This window comes from Rattus norvegicus, chromosome 3, assembly GCF_021556685.1.
Source record: "Rattus norvegicus strain SHRSP/BbbUtx chromosome 3, alternate assembly SHRSP_T2T, whole genome shotgun sequence".
NCBI classification, from domain to species: Eukaryota; Metazoa; Chordata; class Mammalia; order Rodentia; family Muridae; genus Rattus; species Rattus norvegicus.
The window spans coordinates 117529418-117547957 of NC_141536.1; the positions used below are offsets into that span (position 1 = coordinate 117529418).

Consider the following 18540-nt stretch of genomic DNA (forward strand, 5'->3'; position numbering starts at 1 on the left):
GGATATAGTTCAGAAACAGTCCTAGGTGAGCCCACAGTACTGCAGAGGAAAAGCTATGGGGAGACCCCATGCCCTGAGGCTGGTACTATCTCAGATCTAAGGCAGGAGTGGAAGTGGATGTTGTTAGGAGAGGAAATGGGAGGAGCCCCAGACAGACAGACACAGTCTGAGAAAGCAAGTGTAGTTCCTGACTTTAGACGGTAAGTCATTTGGTTGTTTCTAAGGCAGTCGTTTAGTCCAGGCTGACCTTGACCTTACTACATAGCAGAAAGCTGGCATTGAACTCTTGATCTTTCTATCTCCACCTCTCCAGTGCTAGGACTGTAGGCGTGTATCACCACATTCTGCTTTAGGCTTACAGACTCCTTTTCTTTAGTCACCAGAAAAATGTTATGGTTTGGGGACCCAGACTACTTAGCCCAAGTCTTCTAGACTATGCCTAGGCCAGGACCCTCCCAGCTCCCATCGGCTCCTGTTACCTCTCTCGGATATACCAGTATGCTTCAAGAGAGTGCCAGAGGACGGTTTTGCCTCTTCCCAATAAGGACAGTGGGGACTGGTAGCCAAGTTAGCCTTCCATACTCAGGGCTGGGGGCCAGATCTTTTCAGGAATGACTGTGAGGCCCTCGAGGATAAGAGACAGCTCATGTGTAGGGAAGCCAAGGACACACTGGCTCCTGTGGCTTGAAGCTTTCTGGCTTGGGCAGGTCCTCTGGGGTGTCTGACTCCCCACTTAATTCCAGCGGAAAGGAGTGAGGGCCAAGCCTAGCACAGGGTCGTGAGCACTGAGTCACTGCGTATGAACCCCAAGGGAAGTGCTTGCGTCATGGTGATGTGATCGGACAGCAGCTTCGTGTTAGTAATGTCCTTGTTAAGTGATTGTTTTCCAGAGAGAACAGCTTCCTTGGTCAGAAGAAACCTTTTTTCTATTAATGGACGAAGATGAGCTTTGGGGCAGACTTGTCTGGGGCAATCACATCCACTAGAGCTTTGAAGGCGCCATGCTGCCTGTGTGCACGGGTGTCAGGTCCATGAGACCTAATCTTCACCTGCCTTAGCATCTCTGCTGGCTAGGAAAGGTCCAGCAGTCTGCTGACTCTCCCCATTTCAGATCCTCCCTCGCCACCTGCCGCACGGGCTCCCAGAGAGACCCTACACGGCCTCCATTTCCCTCAGAGGTTCTTTTTTCCCAAATACTTTAGTTTTTGAGACAGGGTCGTCATAGAAATTTCCAGTCCAGACCAGACTAGCCCCTAAACTCAAACTCACTACCTCTGCCCTGGGAGTGTTGCTTTAAAGATGTGAGTCACCACACCTGTCCTGTGATCTGCCATTCTTATCCAAAAGTCAGCATTTACTCTGTAATCCCCTGCATTCAGATTTCTGCCCAAATCCGCCTACTGAAACTACTATTGTAATCATGAAGCCCTCTGTGGCGTCATTTTGATGGGTGTGTCTGTCTTTATTTTACACGGCCTCTCCCAGCCTAGTTTCCCACGATGAAGCCTTTGTCCTTTTCACAATGCACTTTGTGCTTTCCTGGTCCCTGTGCTTGGTTTCCTGGCTTCACTTTGGCGTCTACGTGCTGGAACATCGTAAGGCTCGCTCTCCGTGGTGTTCCTCCTCTTGTCTTCTTCCTAGAGTGTTTTCATACTTTTTATACACTAATGATGCCCCAGCTCAAACCTTCATTCTGAGCCTTTCCCTGACAAGCCAGACTTGTTAGAACCTCCAATGGCAGCTTCCACCAGATTGGCTTTGGGTCTTTCTGATTTAACATAGTTTAACTCCTGGTTCCCCCTCCCCAGGGTTCTAACCTGAAATCACTATTAAAATAGCTGTACCTGCCACAACTCAATACTTGCTAGCCTGTCTAGAGCGTCTCTCACTTTAAAACAGTTTTTTAATTGTATGTGTCTGTGTGTCCCTGTAAGTACAGAGCTCTCAGAGGGAAGCAGAGTCCTTGGGGCTGGAGTTAAAAGCTGTGAGCCACTGAAATGGGTGCTGGGAACAGAGCTGGGCCCCTGCAAGAGCAGGCCAAACTGCTGGGCCAGTTAACGACCTCTCCAGACCCCCTCTCCTGCTCTTTTCTAACTTGGGTCTGTGTGGATGGGGTACAGAGCTGGTTAATACCCCCAGTAGCCTGAAGTTCCTCCTCTCTCCCTTACCCCTCCACCCTGCCCTCCTTTCTGTGGGGTATTCGTGTTGTATGTTTGAATTCCTTCTAGGATAAAAGCCCTAAGACATGGAGAACACCAGCATTTGTGTTTAATATAGTCCTGGGAGTTTTTGCCAAGCAGTGGACTTTTCAATTATAGAGAGGGAGAGAGGGAGGAAGGGGGGGCCTTGGAACCAGACTTAGCTTTCCAGACATTGCTGTGTGACCTTGGACAAGTCAAACTTGTTTCCAGGGTTACTTACTTGATGTGCTAACCCCAATTCCTACCTCATTGTAGGAATGGTCCAGTCTAGCCGTGAACTTGCTCTCCGGCTGAGTCTGAGTCCATTCCTTTGTCTCCCCACATGTCTGCTGGGATTACAAACATGTGCTACCATGCTCAGTTTCACTGAGAGCTTTTAAAAATCAGGTGTGGCGGTCTACGTTAGGATAGTTTCTGTCTTGTCTTGTTTGTTTTGTTTTTTGAGACAAGGTTTCTGTGCGTGTAATCCTGGATGTCCTAAAACTCACTTTGTAGACCACGCTGTCCTTGAACTCAAAGAGATCCACCTACCTCTGCCTCCAGAGTACTGGGATCAAAGACGTGCACCACCACTGGCTCTCGTCTCTTTTTTTTTTTTTTTTTTCGGAGCTGGGGACCGAACCCAGGGCCTTGTGCTTGCTAGGCAAGCGCTCTACCACTGAGCTAAATCCCCAACCCCTCTCGTCTCTTTTAAAGACAGGATCTTCCTCTTGCTATCATGCGGCACTCTGTGTAGACCAGGCTCGCCTGAACTTCATAGAGAATCATCTGTCTCTACCTCCAGAGTTCTGGAATTAAAGGCCAGGGTCTCCAGGACAGGTGACAAACCTTGTTCTACCTTTAAATCCTGTAAGTGGGGGCTGCAGAGAGGCCTAAGCGGTTAGAAGCACTTGCTACTCAAGAAGAGCCCTCGGATTCTGTCCCCAGCAACCCCGAGATGGCTCACGACTGTCTGTAACTTCAGTTCCAGGGGGATCTGGTATGTTCTTCTGGCCTCTGTAAACACCAGGCACACCTGTCATGTACAGATATACATGCAAACAAAACACTCATACACATTAAATAAAAACCACTAAATCTTTTAAAACCCAGCCTGATGATGGTGGCACAGATCTTCAATGCCAGCACCCGGGAGACAGAGTCAGGCCGTTCTTTGAGTTCCAGGATAGCCTGGTCTATAGAACAAGTTCCAGAATAGCCAGGACTACATAGAGAAACCCTGTCTCAAAAAACAAAACAAAACAAAAAAAAAAAAAAAAACAAAAACAAAACCAAGTTTCTTTTTGTTGTTTAACTTTGTACAGAGACAAGTTGGGTAGATTTCATAGTTCTGGGTCTGGTGGCCTGCTGCGCTTGACAGGGACAAGACCCCTGCCCCTGAGAGGTATGACAAACCTGTTTGCAGGGGATGTAGAAAAAAAAAAGTCTTGTCCATCTTCCCATAGAGGCGTCAAGCAAAGAGGCAAGAAACATTGCTGGGTGACAAGAAACTCACAAGGAAAGACAAAAAGCTTCCAAGGTCGGGCAGAAATTGTGCATTCTGGCTGGCACACACGGTCAGGCTGGCCCTGCAGAGGCACACTGTGCCCCAACAGCCAAGGGCACATGAGACAGCGTTCCTGGCATCACTCAGTGCCATCGCTAGGGGTGAGGCTGCCCACTGCCTTGCAGGTTCATGTTAAACAGAGGCAGACGGCCGCTAGAGTCCTCCCTGTACCTTCAGCCTGTGACTGCAAAGAGGAGGTCACTAAAAAAGGTAGTGGTGCACTATCAGCCCAAGGTGTGAGGACTCCAGTCCTCAGGAAGAGTGGGAGGGCACAAACTCAAAGGCAGCTTTATGAAGAACTGAAGCCTCATCCAGGCACATGTGCGTGGGTGCCTCTGTGCGTCCATGCATGTATGTGTCTGTGTGTGTGTCTGTGTGTGTGTGTGTGTGCATGAGCGCACACATCCTACTGTCTCAGCTTACCAAGTCCTTGGATTTCTGACTTGTGCTACCCACTACTCTTGGCTTCACAAATAGGTCTCAGAGCATTCGCAGTCTTTTTGCCCAATTCACATAAAACACCTCGAGGAAGTATTTTCTCGCTGACAGAAATTGAGTCACATGCCCAAGAATACAAAGTAATAAGGCTAGGCAAGGTGACTTAAGTCTTTAATCCCAGCACTAGCGACACAGAAGCAGGTGGATCTCTGTAAATTTGAAACCTGATCTACAGAGCAAGTTGCAGACCAGCCAGGGTCACAGAGTGAGGCCTTGACTGGAAAACAAAAACATAACCACTCCTCTGTCCCAAACCCCACAGCTGACAGCTGACTAAACCATAAAGCTTATTTTCTCCAATTTTATTCCTGAGGCGCTGGTGACTGAACCCATAGTGGTAGGTGGGGTTGCATGTTCAAAATAAAGTTCCAGGGCTGGAGAGATGGCTCAGCGGTTAAGAGCACTGACTGCTCTTCCAGAGGTCCTAAGTTCAATCCCCAGCGACCACATGTTGGCTCACAGCCATCTGTAATGGGATCCGATGCCCCCTTCTGGTGTGTCTGAAGACAGCTACAGTGCACTCATATACATAAAATAAATATATCTTTAAAAAAATAAAGTTCCAAAAAAAAAAAAAAAAGGCTCAGCTTTTTTCTACGACCAAGTAGAACTTCTGTGAATGTGGAGAGCTGGAATATTCTGAGTCAGAGCCAAATGACCTCTGCTACCTTTAGGTGTAGCAGCTCTCCATTGCTGACCTCAGCGTCTGACCAGTATGAGCCTAGTGACTGAGTACCATGGCTCTGAAACAGGTTACCCCTAAAGCCATTGACTGAACGTGCTAACAGTTTCACGAAATTGTTTTTTTTTATCTGTCTTCATTTTCATTCATCACTATTATGAGTGTGTGCGATGTGGGTATGTGTGCACATATGGAGTTCAGAAGAGAGCTTTGTGGAGCCCTTTCCTTCTGCCTTCATGGGTTCTGGGAACCAAACTCAGGTCATCAGGCAAGCATTTGCCAAATGAGCCATCTTGACTGCCCTCCTGAGGATTTTATCAGAAGAAAGCCGTAAATCAAGACACTGAAGAGTTCATTGCTCTGTGTGTGTGTGTGTGTGTGTGTGTGTGTGTGTGTGTGTGTGTGTGTGTGTGTGTGTGAGGAGATGACCCAGCGATGACCCAGCAGTTACCAGCATGCTCTTCCACAGGACCTGGGTTTGACTCCTAGCAGCCATTGCTCTCAACCGAGCCATCTCTCCAGTCAGTGCAGGGGTTTTGTTTGTTTTTGTTGTTGGTTTGGTTGAGTTTGAAGTCTACATAGTGAGTTTTAGGCCCCCAGAGCTGTAGAGTGAGACCCTGTATCAAAAATTAAAATGGCAGCGGGCTCACTTTCTGCCAGCAGAGGCTGGGGCAGCTGGCCTGGGCCATGCCCCATCTCCCTGTGGGGTTTCTTGGAGGAAACTTGGAGGTTCAGGCAGCTCAGCTCATTTCCATTGCCTCATTATTGGTGACCTCTCTGAGACATCACACACATAAGTGTGTGCGCCAGCATCTCATTTCCCGTTGCTCATGGTCTCGTTCCCCTCTTCTGTCTCAGGGGCAAAACTGAGCTCTTCCCCTGGGTGAGAGGAGGAAGGCAGGTGAAAGGGGTTCTCTCTGGAGGCTACCAGACAGGCTAATTACAGACTTCCTAATTAATGAGCCATGGGTTGCATTTTATCAGCTGAGTCATGGCTAATGTCTGGGTTCTGGACCCAAAGAGGGTGCCAAGAGTCAAGAAGAGCCCTGGGAGGAAGAGGCCAGCTTGGAGCTGCTGTCTAACCCATTTGATATTCTGCATTTGACCTTATAAATAAAAAAAAAACCACCTAATTTTTTAGGTATATGTGTACGTGTGTCCCCGTCTTGTGAAGGGACACTGAGTTTAGGGACTAGAATTACAGGTGTTCGTGGGCCATCTGACATGGATGCTAGGAGCTGAATTTGGCTATTGGGGAAGAGCAGTGAATTCTCTTAACCACTGAACTATTTCTTCAGACTCCAGCCCTTCCTCCCTCCCCCTTTGCAGATTGATGTATTTTGTGTGCATATATGTATGTGCACCACTTACATGCCAAGAGGTCAGACTAAGGGATCATATTTCCTAGAACTGGAGTTAACTGAGCTAACTGCTGAGTCCTTTCTCAACCCCGTTTGAGGAGAGTCCACTATGTAACCCTAGTTGGCCTAGAACTTGCTGTGTAAACCAAGCTGGCTTGGAACTCAGAGAAATCGGACTTCCTCTGCCTTCAGAGTGCTAGTACTAAAGGCAGTTGTTGCTATGCCTGGTATGTCTTCCTTCTTAAAGGCCAACTCTTTCCACCAGAGAGTCACCCCAGTTCAGCCTTCTTAGTCATAGATTATTTCTGGGACTGCTGTCCTCCAGACCCTCTGCTCCTCATGCCTCCAAATCCCAGCAGAGCCACACGGGCTCAGTGGGTACTTTTCCAGCTTGCAGTTTTATCACATACCTGTAGTCTTCATGAAACATGACGAGCCTGCCTCGTCAGAATCCTGACACCCAGGACCCCTTGACACAATCTAAGACCCTTCAGACATCCTCCTTCCAGTGACCGTATGGTGGGTATTCTTCCACTCACACTGTACCAGGGGATGGACCCATTTTGATGAGGCTTGAAGCTCAGTTTTATTGACTTCCATACCTTCATGGAGGATATGGACTCAAGTGAAGGTTACTGGAGATCAGTGGTTCTCAACCTGTAGATCATGACCTCTTAGGGGTAGAATGACCCTTTCACGGGAGTCATCTAAGACCATTGGAAGACACATTTATTTTACAATTCATAGCAATAGAGTAGCAACACTTGTTATGAAGTAGTAACAAAAATTATTTTATGGTTGCAGGAGGGGGTTTCCCCACAACACGAGGAACTGTGTTAAAGGGTCTCAGCACTAGGAAGGTTGAGAACCACTTCTCTAGCTCGCGGGCCATAGGTCCTCCACCAGATCAGTGTAGGCAGGGTAGGTGGGATCTATGGGTGGCCACGCAACTGCAGAAACAGTAGGTTGTATTATTGTCTCACGAAAGAATCTCGTTGCGCTCCCAAACCTAGAGCTGTGTTAAATAATTAATATAAAACACGTCCCGCATGGGCAAGGACATCACCCTCTGTACACTCCTCCTCTTGTGTGCAATGTTGGGCATCAAACCCAGGGAAGTAACTCAGCTCTCTTTTTTAAGCATTGTAATGCAAAGGTTTTTTTAAAAAACATGCATGCCCTTCAAGATATTCATAACGTCCTAAGTAATATGCAAAAAATCACATATGCCACCACCTGCTCTCGAGTCTCTAGTCTGGATGTCGGTGGTCCCTCCATGAAGGTAATGAGGCTCCTTAGTCCCCAAAGGACCAGCCCAAGCTGCCTATGCTTTCTGGTAGAACAGGGGTTTTTATAAACTATTTTTGGGGTTCTTTTTAATTCTATTTAAAACAATTTCACTCTATATGTATGAGGGTTTACTTACCTGTCTGTGCACTATTTTTGTGCCTGGTGACCTCAAAGGCCAGAAGAGGGCATCGAATCTCCCTGTAACTGGAGTTACAGATGGTTGTGGGCTGCCACGTGGGTGCTGGGAGTCAAACCCAGGCCCTCTCTGCAAGAGCTCTGCCGAGCCATCTCTCCAGCCCTTATTCTTTTTTTTTTTTCTTTTTTTCGGAGCTGGGGATCGAACCCAGGGCCTTGCGTTTGCTAGGTAAGCGCTCTACCATTGAGCTAAATCCCCAACCCCTCCAGCCCTTATTCTAACTTTTAAAATTAGTTTTGTTCTTTGACAATTTCATACATGTATTGTATTCTGATTATTCTCTCCTTTATGTATCCTCTCCTGTCCTCTCTCCCAGCCCCACCTCCCTCACCCCACCCCACTCCTCTGCCTCTTCCTTACCAGTCTCCTCAGATCCACAACTTACGGGTATTTTGTGATTCATTTAGTTTAAGCAGGAGCATCTGTGTGAGCCGGAGGCACTGTGTTCCCTCTGTTCCTGAATCTGTCAGTAGCAAATAGTTCAGGAGCGAATGGTAGGGACCTTGCTCCAGTCATGCCTGATTGTGATGGACCCATCTGTTTTCAGAAGTGTCAGATTCCCTAAAACTAAAGTTACAGAAGGCTGTGAGCTACCATGTGGGTACTGGCAATAGAATGTAGGTCCTCTGCAAGAGCAAGAGTGTTCTTAACTACTGAGCCATCTCTCCGGTGCCCTGAGGGGCCCATTCCCTCCCTCCTTTACTTCTTCAGACAGGGTCTCTTTGTCCAGTTCTGGATGTCCAGAAACTTGCTGTGTAAACCAGGCCTTAAACCTAGAGATCTACCTGCCTCTGCCTCCTGAGTGCTCCGTAGTAACTTCCCTGCCTCGTGTGCCTGAGGCCTAGGGTTTGATTCCTTAGCACAAGGTGCACAGTGGGAAGGGCTGTTTTTTTTTTTAAATAGAAGTGTTGGAAGAGACAAACTATTGTGCTATGTAGCACTGCCTTGTTGCTAGAAGATACTAGGAGCTGTGACAAGCTGCCCCTCTCTTATCTTTACTTCTGTGGCCTCCTGGAAACCCTCTCTTCTGGGCGGATTGTGAGGATGTCTCATGGGGTTGGGGGAACACTTGCCTAGAATGAATGACACCCTGAGTTCCATCCCAAGTACGGGGTTGGGGGGAGGATGGAGCCACTCCAACAAGTGGAGCCCTGGTCAGTCAGAGTGAGGTTCAAGCCATCCCGTGCTCTCTTCTGCACTGAGTCTTCTCTCCTAGGGAAGGTTTCCATGGGTGCAGCTACCTCACATTCGAACCTTGGCCTCCAATTGTGATCACGCTTAAGTGTGACAGTAAAGTTGGTCTGTACCTCACCTGTCCAGTCTAGTGGCCTCTATGAGATGTGGCTGGCTGGTGACAGTAGGAATGTAAATCTATGTACTTAATTTTGAGACAATACTTCTCTCTGTAGCCCAGGCTGGCCTCAAATGCATAAGGGTTGGAAGTACAATCAAAGACACGACACCCAGCTTTTGTTTTAATAGAATCACCTGGGAATGACTGTTTTGAACAGTATGGCTTTGGCTAGTTCCCAACCTGGCTCTCCCCTTTCCACTCAGAAACAGAGACGCTGCTGCACGTGCAAGTGGCCTGGAGGCCAGGTGAGACGACAGTGGGCCTGAATAGGGAGCAGAGTGGGGGAAGCTGTGGGCTAAGTCGTCCTTCAAGAATGCACAAGGGAGCTCTGTGGGAGAGGGCCAGCCCACAGGAACCCACTCCACCCCAGTGGCCATCACAATGGAATTCAGGTCTGCGTCACAATGCCACTGGCAGTGGGAGGCTGGTCTCTTTGTTTGGAGACCTAGTTACAGGAACTCTGCGTCAGAGGTCCCTGTTTCCTGGGGTATGGGAAGGGGCCCAGCTGCTGAGCGGCCTCAAAATGGAGAACTGTAGGAAGAGCAGGTGTGAGGTTGGGCAGTCCCACTCAGCCCCCGGACCTAGCGGCTGCAGGGCCCAGGTGACAGTCGGCAGGGAGCAGGGATTCTCCGTCAACAGTGAGCAGCTGCTGGTCTTCTTCCTGGCTATCTGGTTCTTCTATTTCTTCTACCTCCAGGACTAATTCTGACAGAGCCTCCTCTCCAGCAGCTCAGGGAGTGGCTGAGGGTCAGAGCCTTGGTCCTGTCAGGCCTCACTCACTCATTAACCTAGGGAATGAAGACCCAGAGCCTGGAGCTGCTGTGGACCTCTTGCCTCAAGCCATCATCTGTTCTCAGAAGACCCCAGTGCTACACGTCTTCAGTCTTGTGCCTCCATTGAGTACATGACCACCACCAGGCAAAGGACACGTCACCTCTGGACGGCTGCCGGGTGGAGGCAAAGCTGTAGCTGCATCCTCTTGGTCAACAGTGTTGAGCTCTGCACATTTACTAGGAAGCTGTTTTGTGCCTGGCCCCAGGCCCTGTCTCTGATGAGAAATAAAATGTCCATGGGGCCAAATACATTTTTATTTCAGTGTCTTTGAGACAAGTGTTTGCTATGTAGCCCAGGCTGACCTTGAACTCACAGCAGTCCTTCAGATGTTACACCACACCCAGCTTTCACTCATGTATGCTAGGGAAAATCACAATGTTTCTGGTAGGGATGGAGAAAGAGCACTTCCATGTGGCTAGGGGTCTGATCTTTAAGAGAAAACGTAATCACATTTACGGTGAGGGGATGGCTCCCTGCCCCAGCCCCCAGGGCTTCTCCAGCCCACACCAGGGGCTCCCAGGCCTAGTTTTCCAGCAGAGTAGGCCAGGCACCTCTGGTAGAGCTGCAGAGAGGTAACTTGGGGGCTCTTGGGAGTGGAGGGCAGGGATGGCTCCCAGTACTCACACAGAGGAAAGTAGGCTACTCGGAGACCATGGCTGGCTATTCTGGACACCATGGCAGGTTATGGGTAGGGGCTGAGCCACAAACCACGCCCTCTGTAGTTGCACAAGCTAAGAACACACACCTAGAAGGGAGGCTGAGGCGTAGAGTGGGATGTGCAGGAGCCACCAGGCAAGGCGGGGTGGTCTGTCCATACAGACCCTGGTGTCACACAAAGCTGAAGAACAACAGGCACTGGTGGTGTGTAGGAGAGAGGAGTTGATGTCCCCACCGGCTACCTCTATGGACACATCTCCTGACATCTGAAAGCACATTCCCTAAATCTCAGGACTGAGTTCTGGGCAACCAGAGGAGACAACAAACATGTGGCTCAAGGGCTGAGTCACCTCAGAAACAGAGCAGACTGCCTGAAAGGGAGTGGGCCAGTGTGAGGACCACACAGGTGCCCTCCTCCTGGCTGGAAGCTCTTGACAGGGCCAACAGAGCTATATGCAGTCTATTTCTTTGAGACTCCATAAGGTTTAATTTTGAAAGGAAAAAACGTAGCCTAGGGATCCCAGGAGATGGTTCAGACAGTAGTCACAGCCACATCACTGATGTCCTGAGGTTTTGGGAGCCATACAGTTGGAAAGGGAGCTGATTCCTGGAGCACTGACTTCCATAGGCACACCATGTGTGCCCACACAGACAGACTTCATTAAAGACACTTCCCATTTTCCTCCCGCAGGCTCCATATGGAACAGGGATTCTCTCCCTTGGAGCAACTCTGGCACCTGGTCTGAAGGAAGCTACTTGCCCTCCACTGGCACTGACGCACCCACACTGGATAAATCTGAACCTCTGCCTACCCAGTGGCTGCAACTGCATGTGGCTGTCCTGTCCTGTGTCCAGGAGGAATCCTTGAACGTCAACTGTCACTTTATTAAGGCTGCAAGTGTCTGCAGGGGTGGGGGTACACACGGCTAAGTCATGTGCTTAACAGCCGCTACCATGGTCCACTTCTGAGTGACCCTGAGGCAGAGAAGGCTGTGTGAGGTCCCAAGTCACAAAACTCCATTAGAAGGTTGTATGCAGAAAACATGGGGACATCAGGGAGTGCTCCTGAACAGTTGGGGCTGGCTCTGGTTGGGTAGTGGCAAGGTAGGCCAAGGAGAAGAGGGTGTTTTCCCCAGCCCAGCCCTATGGCTTTGTCATCCTGTTGTTGCCTAAGCAGGAGTAGGGTGTCCCTACCCAGTCCCCATAACACACCATGAGGTATTCAAGCCCAGGAGAGAACAGAGGCACTGGGACCCTGTTCCTGCTTCCTTCATCTTCAGTCTCCCTCCCAAATGGGGTTTAATCAGTTGAGGCTCATCACTCAAAAATGGACCCGCAGCACATCCTGGCTGGTGACCGGCTGCTGGCAGGCTGTGCACATCATGGGCTGGGAACGTTGCTTCTCACTCAGGCAGGGTCGGCACAGAAGGTGGCCACAGGGCAGCTGGTACACAGGCTCATTGGTGGTGTAGGAAGAAAACACTCGTCTGCAGGAGGCACACTCTGGGCCAGCACTCCTTGGAAGCTCTAGTGAGTCAGAAAAGTGAGGCAGGGTTAAGTGAAGTTGTTCCTTGGCGTAAGCTTTGGTCCTGGAAGCTGGAACAAAGCAAGCCTCCCACCCGCCATCTTTATCTTGGTGCTGTGTTTAAGAACTGGCTTCTGAATGCAATGCACAGAACCAGGCTTGTGCCCCCCAGTCTCCAAAACAGTGTACAATCGCCCTGTCAAAGCTAGCACAGGGTATAAGCTTACCCTGCCAAGAGAACCTGTCAGGAAAGGGAAAAGCAGGATGTGGGCCAACTGCCAGGACAGTCAGAACAGTTGGGATGCAGGGATCATCAGAGAGACAACTTCCTCTCTCAGTGGCTGCCTTCAAACCCCTTGATCCCTTGAACTGCCCTGGCCTTGGGCAACCCCTCCACCCCACTACCAGATTCACTACAAGATTCCCTCAAGGCCTCTAAGTGAGGGCAGCTCTGATCCTGACCCCTGTGGCTCTTCCTTCCAGGTGGTTTTAGTTTGAAAAAGCTGTTCCTTCTCTCCAACTCTAGGAAATACAGAGGCCAGGCTGGCCTGATTTTAAAGCTCACTTGGGGGACCCCAAGTTACTTTACTATGCAAAAATTCCTTGTTTTTGTCTTTTTTTCAAGTTGATCCTGAACTAAGGATCTTCTTGCCTTAGCCCCTGTGCACCTGGGACTACAGCTGCAAGTCACTATTCCCGGCTTGGAAATTCTTTTTTTTTTGGTTCTTTTTTTCGGAGCTGGGGATCGAACCCAGGGCCTTGCGCTTCCTAGGCAAGCGCTCTACCACTGAGCTAAAATCCCCAACCCCACTGGCTTGGAAATTCTTAACTCCAGCCTTGCTTTCTTTAAAAAACTTTTGGTTTTATGTGTAAGCTTTGGTCCTGGAAGCTGGAACAAAGCAAGCCTCCCACCTGAGTAAACACATATATTGCCTACATATATGTATTTGTACTATGTGAGTGCCTGATGCCCACAGAAGGCAGAAGGGGTATCAGATCCCCTGGAACCGGATGTACAGAAAGTTGTGAGCCATCATTCAGATGCTAGGACTTGAACTCAGGCTCTCTGCAAGAACAAGTACTCTTAACCACTGAACATCTCTCCAGCTCATCTTGATCTTTGAAATCTTTGTATGTGAGTCCTGGTATATGTGTGCCTTGGCAGGAGTGTGGAAGTCAGAGGACAACCTCAAGTGTTAGTCCTAGCCCTTCAACCTTTGACGCATGGTCTCCTGTTTGCCCCTGCATACATCAGGGTGTAAGTTCCCAAGGATCTCTGGGAATCGGGGTAGGTAGGCTGAAGTAGGAGGATTGCCTTTAAAGACAAGGACTACACAACACGTAACATACATACAGAGCTATGTAGTAAGACCCTGTCTCTGCTGCAAGACATGATAGGACATGTCTATCATCCTAGCACATGGGAAGCTGAGGCAGAAAAATCACTGCAAGTCCATAGTGAGACCCTGTGATGGTTTGAATATGCTTGGCCCAGGGAGTGGCACTATTAGGAAGTGTGGCCTTGTTGGAGTGGGTGTGTCACTGTGGATGTGGGTTTTAAAACCCTCATTCTAGCTCCCTGAGCTCCCTGGAAGTCAGTCTCCTATTTGCCTTTGAAATAAACTCTCAGCTCCTCCAGCACCAAGCCTGCCTGAATACTACAATACCCAACCACCCACACCCCCCCCCCACGCCTTGATAATGGACTGAACCTGTAAGCCAGCCCCAATTAAATGTTGTCTTTTCTAAAAGTTGTCTTGGTCATAGTGACTGTTCACAGCAGTAAAATCCTAACTAAGACAGATCCTGTCTCAAAAAAAAAAAAAAAAGGCTGGTTAAAAAATGAATTCTCGGGGTTGGGGATTTAGCTCAGCGGTAGAGCGCTTGCCTAAGAAGCGCAAGGCCCTGGGTTCGGTCCCCAGCTCTGAAAAAAAGAACCAAAAAAAAAAAAAAGAAAATGAATTCTCATGGTACCGATGACCTCAGAAGCATCCAGCATAGAGACTGCACAGGGGACAGGGTCATCTGTAAACAACAGGGTCTCCATTGGTGCTAGGACTGCAGGAATGGACCTCTTTGTCCATCTGTCTGTCTCTCTATCCCTCCCCTCCCTCCCTCCCTTCCCCTCCTCCTGGACTTAAGTATCTCAGGCTAATTTTAATGCCTGTACCAAGTGCTTATAGACACAAAGTGTCAAGTCTAGGTCAAGTGGTGCTAGACATTGAGCCTAGGGCTTTGTACACAGTGGGCAAGCACTCCATAAACTGAAGTACTTCCCTAGTCCTAACACATACCTGGACAGCACAGAAGGTCTGAGCAGAGGTGGTGCGTGCCTTTAATCACAAAACTTGGGAAGAAGAGGCATGGTGATCTCTGTGAGTTCGAGGCCTGCCTGGTCTACAGAGCTAGGTCAAGCACAACCCAGGCTACACAGAGAAATACACAAGGCTCCAACTGCCTTTACCACCAACAATAAACCCCATTAATAGGTCTCAGAGATCTAAAGGCTTGAACAATTTCAGAGACAGAAAACAAAGATCATTAAAGCAAACTAAATAATACATAAATAGCAGAAATGCTGGTGTGATCAAGAGGAAAGGAGATATGGGGCAGTGGGGCTTGGACTCGTGCCATGTGGATCTCAAGTGGGACAACATGCTCTATAACTGTAAAAGAACCTGACTCTGGAAGGTCAATGAGGCCATGGACAATGGGGATGGTGAGCAAGGTGGCTATGAGGAGCTGACAAGAGCATTGCATGGCTGGGAAAGGCTGCAGAGCTGGTAGCAGGGTGTCTCTCAGAACCACAGCAAAGAAAGCACAAAAGGGGCTGAAGAGCTGGCTCGGCCTGACAGCTGAGCTCCATCCCTGGAGTCCACAGGGACCAACTCCTTAAGGCTGCCTCTGACCTCCACATGTGTGTAAGAAGGACCAATAATGAATGCTGTCACAAAGAGGACAGTGAAGGACAAACTGACTACTTCCATGCTGAAGGCTGGACAAGTAGAGACGAGTCTCTTTACCAACATGGGCTGAGGGAGTGCTGGGGAGGAGAGCTCTGAAAGGCACTGCACAGTTCAGAGTTAGAGCAGGTGCTGGAGGTGCCAATGAGAGGGTCCCGGCAGCTGCCAGGGAGGGTGGGGTCTGAGTTCTGAATGGGAAGTGAGAAGAAAGGACTGAAGGCAGGAAAGGCTGGCCAATCACATCCCTGGACGCTGAGCTGCATTCTACTGGGCACTTTGAAAGACACGTTCTGGGAAATATGAAGAAACAGCCAGCATGGGCAGGAGTGAAATGGAGACCCAGAGGACAAAAGGAGGGACAGGCTTTGTGTCAGCAGGAGAGTCAAGTGCTTGCCCATCAGCCTCATAGCTCCACCTTGTCCTTGGTTTAAAAGGTCATAGGGGAGGGACAGACGACTGGAGAGATGGCTCAGTGATTGACATCACTGGCTGTTCTTGCAAAGGACCTGGGTTTCGTTCCCAGCACCTACATGGTGGCTCACAACTACCTGTAACTCCAGTTCCAGGATTTGTTGAACTTTCTTTGGAACTCTACCTGGCACGGACATGGTGCACAGACATACACATAGCTAAAACATTCAGACACATAAAATAAAACAAATGAAAAAAGAGGAAAAGAAACCCAGTCAGTTCCTCACTTTGTATCTACCACACAAGTACAATACAACCCTAGGTTATTATGTTTTGAGGGGCAGGGAAGGCTGTTTCTCAGGAATTACTGCTGTGCTTGTCCAGTATAATGGACGATGACATCTGAGACCTCAACCTTTCCTCACATGTACATACAATACCCAGACATCAGATGAGGTTAGGAAACAGAAAAGGAGCATCCGTGTCCCAGGAGAGAACTATGCAGACCAGTGCAGCCAGGGGTGGTGGGCACCTCTGTAATCCCAGCACTAGGGAACTGGAAAGTTCAAGACTAGCAAAGATCCCATGTCAAAATAATCCAAACAAAAACCTGTAGCAAAGATGGCCAGGCCAGAGTGCACAGAATGACAGGGCTAACTAAAGGGCTTGTCCATGATGAGTCCGAGGCAGCCCTTCACCTCCTTGTGGAGAAGACAAGAGAGACCGGGAACTGGCTATGCAGGCCCACAGACCCTGAAAAGACTAGGTCTAGCACCGTTCACAGGCAGATGCTAGAGGCCCTGAGGATTACCGGAGCTGGTGGCTGGCCTCCTGCAAGCACTGCTCCCTCTTGTGCCCAGCTGGAGCTGCCCCTTGGTGAGCCGGGCAGTGAAGGAAGGCATGGAGCCAAGGGTGGAAGTCAGGGCAATTTCCAGACTTTGCGACAGCTTCTGCTCATGGGACACGGGACCTGTTGAGAGATACACACGCCATAATATCCAGGAAGACTCAGCAAAAGAGAAATTGCCACAAGTCCTTGGAGGCAGAAAATGACCCTTCCAAGTTCAGACAATGTCCCCAGGATGGTAATGACAGAACAAGGGAGTCAAGCCCTGGGAGCTTGACAACTCCTTTCCATCTCTGATGCAAAAGCTCGGGGCTTCTCTCGCAGCTCCCCAAAGTGCTGTGCAGGAGAGAGCCATCTTGAGGTTTCAAACAGAACTGCACCTACCTCCTTTCTTCCCTCATTTATTTTGTGTGTGTGTTTGGGGGGTGAGGGGGTGGAGCCTCTTGTGCCTAGAAACTTGTGCCTTCTAGACAGTCACTCTACCACTCGCTCAGCTATACACCCCAAAGCCCAAGGAAACGACGAGACAAGCAGAGAGCAGCTCTGGACAGCCCTATCACACTCTATCCTCTGCCTCAGCTGACTTCTCTCCTGTTTTCCTCTTGGCTTTCTGAGATAAAGTTCTCACTACGCAGCTTAAGATGGCCTCAGACTCATGTTCACTCTTCAGCCTCCTACTCTCAAGTTCAAATGCTGGAATCACAAGCCTTTGCTACCATACCTTTCTTATTTAAAAAACAAAAGGCTCAAGTGCTGGGGAATTGGCTGTCAGTAAAGTACTTAGGGCAAAAGCATGCGGACCTGAGTTCACTGCCCAGAATCTGTGCCAAACCCCAGGTGCAGTGGAACCACCTCAACCCGGGCGCTGAGGAGGAGAGAAAGGCAGATGCCTTGAGCTCGCTAGCTGTAGTCCTCACAACCCAAGTTCAATCTTCAGAACCCACAGAGGAAGAGAATAACTAACCCTGAAAGCTGTGCTTTGGCCTACACACATGTGCATGACACATGAGTACACACAGAATAACACCAATAATAACAGTAATAATAAAATGTATAAAACCTTTTAAAAAGTGGAAAGTAGCTAAGAAAAAATTGTAAGGACTCTAACTTGCAGCCAGCAGACTGATGAAAGGAGGAGCATGTGTTTTACCCTCTATGGTAGCACATGCCCCTGATCCTAGTACTTGGGAGGTGGAGGGAGGAGGATTGGAGTGATACAAAGGCATCCTAGCAATACAGAGTTCCAGGCCAGCTTGGGTTGCACAAGACCTAGCTTAAAAGAAAGAAGTAATCTTCAAACTCTCAAGAGGGGCAGCACTGCTGCACATCTTTAATCCCAGCACCCAGGAGGCAGTGGATCTCCAAGTCTAAAGTAAACCTGGTCTACAGAACAAGTTCCAGGACAGCCAGAGTTACACAGAGAAACCCTGTCTCAAAGCCAAAACTCAACCAACAAACTAACCAACCAAATAAAAGTTTTGTTTTGTCGTCTTAAAAAGTGACATGGTTTGCCAGACATTTCCAAAGCAAGCCAGGGCTGCTCTGTTCACGTAGTGGTGGGGATGCTGATCCCAGAAGCCCCTGTGATGTCAGCAAGAAGAGGCAGGAAGCCAAGCAGCTAAAATCTCATACTCTGCTACAATACAGCTCACTCTCACATTTACCAACCATGTTTTCTTCCTGAGAGTCAGTTCTCCAACCTCACACTTTTCCACTTTCTTGTTGTTAGGTCTCCTCATGGATAAGTGAGGCAGGGGGAAGCACAATGCACTTCCACCCATCTCCTCTGGGAAGACAAGACATAGTACCCCAAAGGCATCCAGACACAAGAAATATAGACAGTTCCAGAAAAGAGGACATGGTCTGCTTTAAGGAATCTGTATTTCTCCTCCCAGCAGGTTTGAATGGAGGATTCAAGGCAGAGAAAAGCATCGCTCTTTCCAGAGCACAAAGGGATAACAAAGCAGGCAAGTTCACCATTAAGACAATCGATCACAAAACATGGTAACAAAACTCAGAATCAGTCAGGTATGGGGTCTTGACAGGAGCCTCAACACAGTTAACACAGTCAGGACTACACAGTTAACACAGTCAGGACTACACAGTTCAACTGAGTCAGGACTACACAGTTCAACAGAGTCAGGACTACACAGTTAACACAGTCAGGACTACACA

General features: G+C 48.9%; 1 protein-coding gene and 1 long non-coding RNA gene across 4 annotated transcripts in view; one reads left to right on the plus strand and one right to left on the minus strand.

Moving 5' to 3' along the window:
- Nucleotides 1-9082: 9082 nt before the first annotated feature.
- LOC147995687 (uncharacterized) lies at nucleotides 9083-10218 on the plus strand. Of its 2 annotated transcripts, none has more exons than XR_015684604.1 (2): nucleotides 9083-9373; nucleotides 9826-10218. It is a non-coding gene; the product is annotated as an uncharacterized LOC147995687 (long non-coding RNA). The 2 variants fall into 2 exon arrangements; XR_015684603.1 differs by lacking the exon at nucleotides 9083-9373 and adding an exon at nucleotides 9555-9729.
- The window catches only part of Ubox5 (U-box domain containing 5), a 41488-nt gene continuing 33150 nt past the window's right edge, over nucleotides 10203-18540 (minus strand). The window contains 2 exon segments of one of the 2 annotated variants that reach the window (NM_001033997.1): nucleotides 10203-12146; nucleotides 16330-16488. In NM_001033997.1, coding sequence (NP_001029169.1) covers nucleotides 11941-12146; nucleotides 16330-16488 — 365 coding nt within the window. In that variant the 3' untranslated portion in view covers nucleotides 10203-11940. 2 annotated transcript variants of the gene reach the window in all.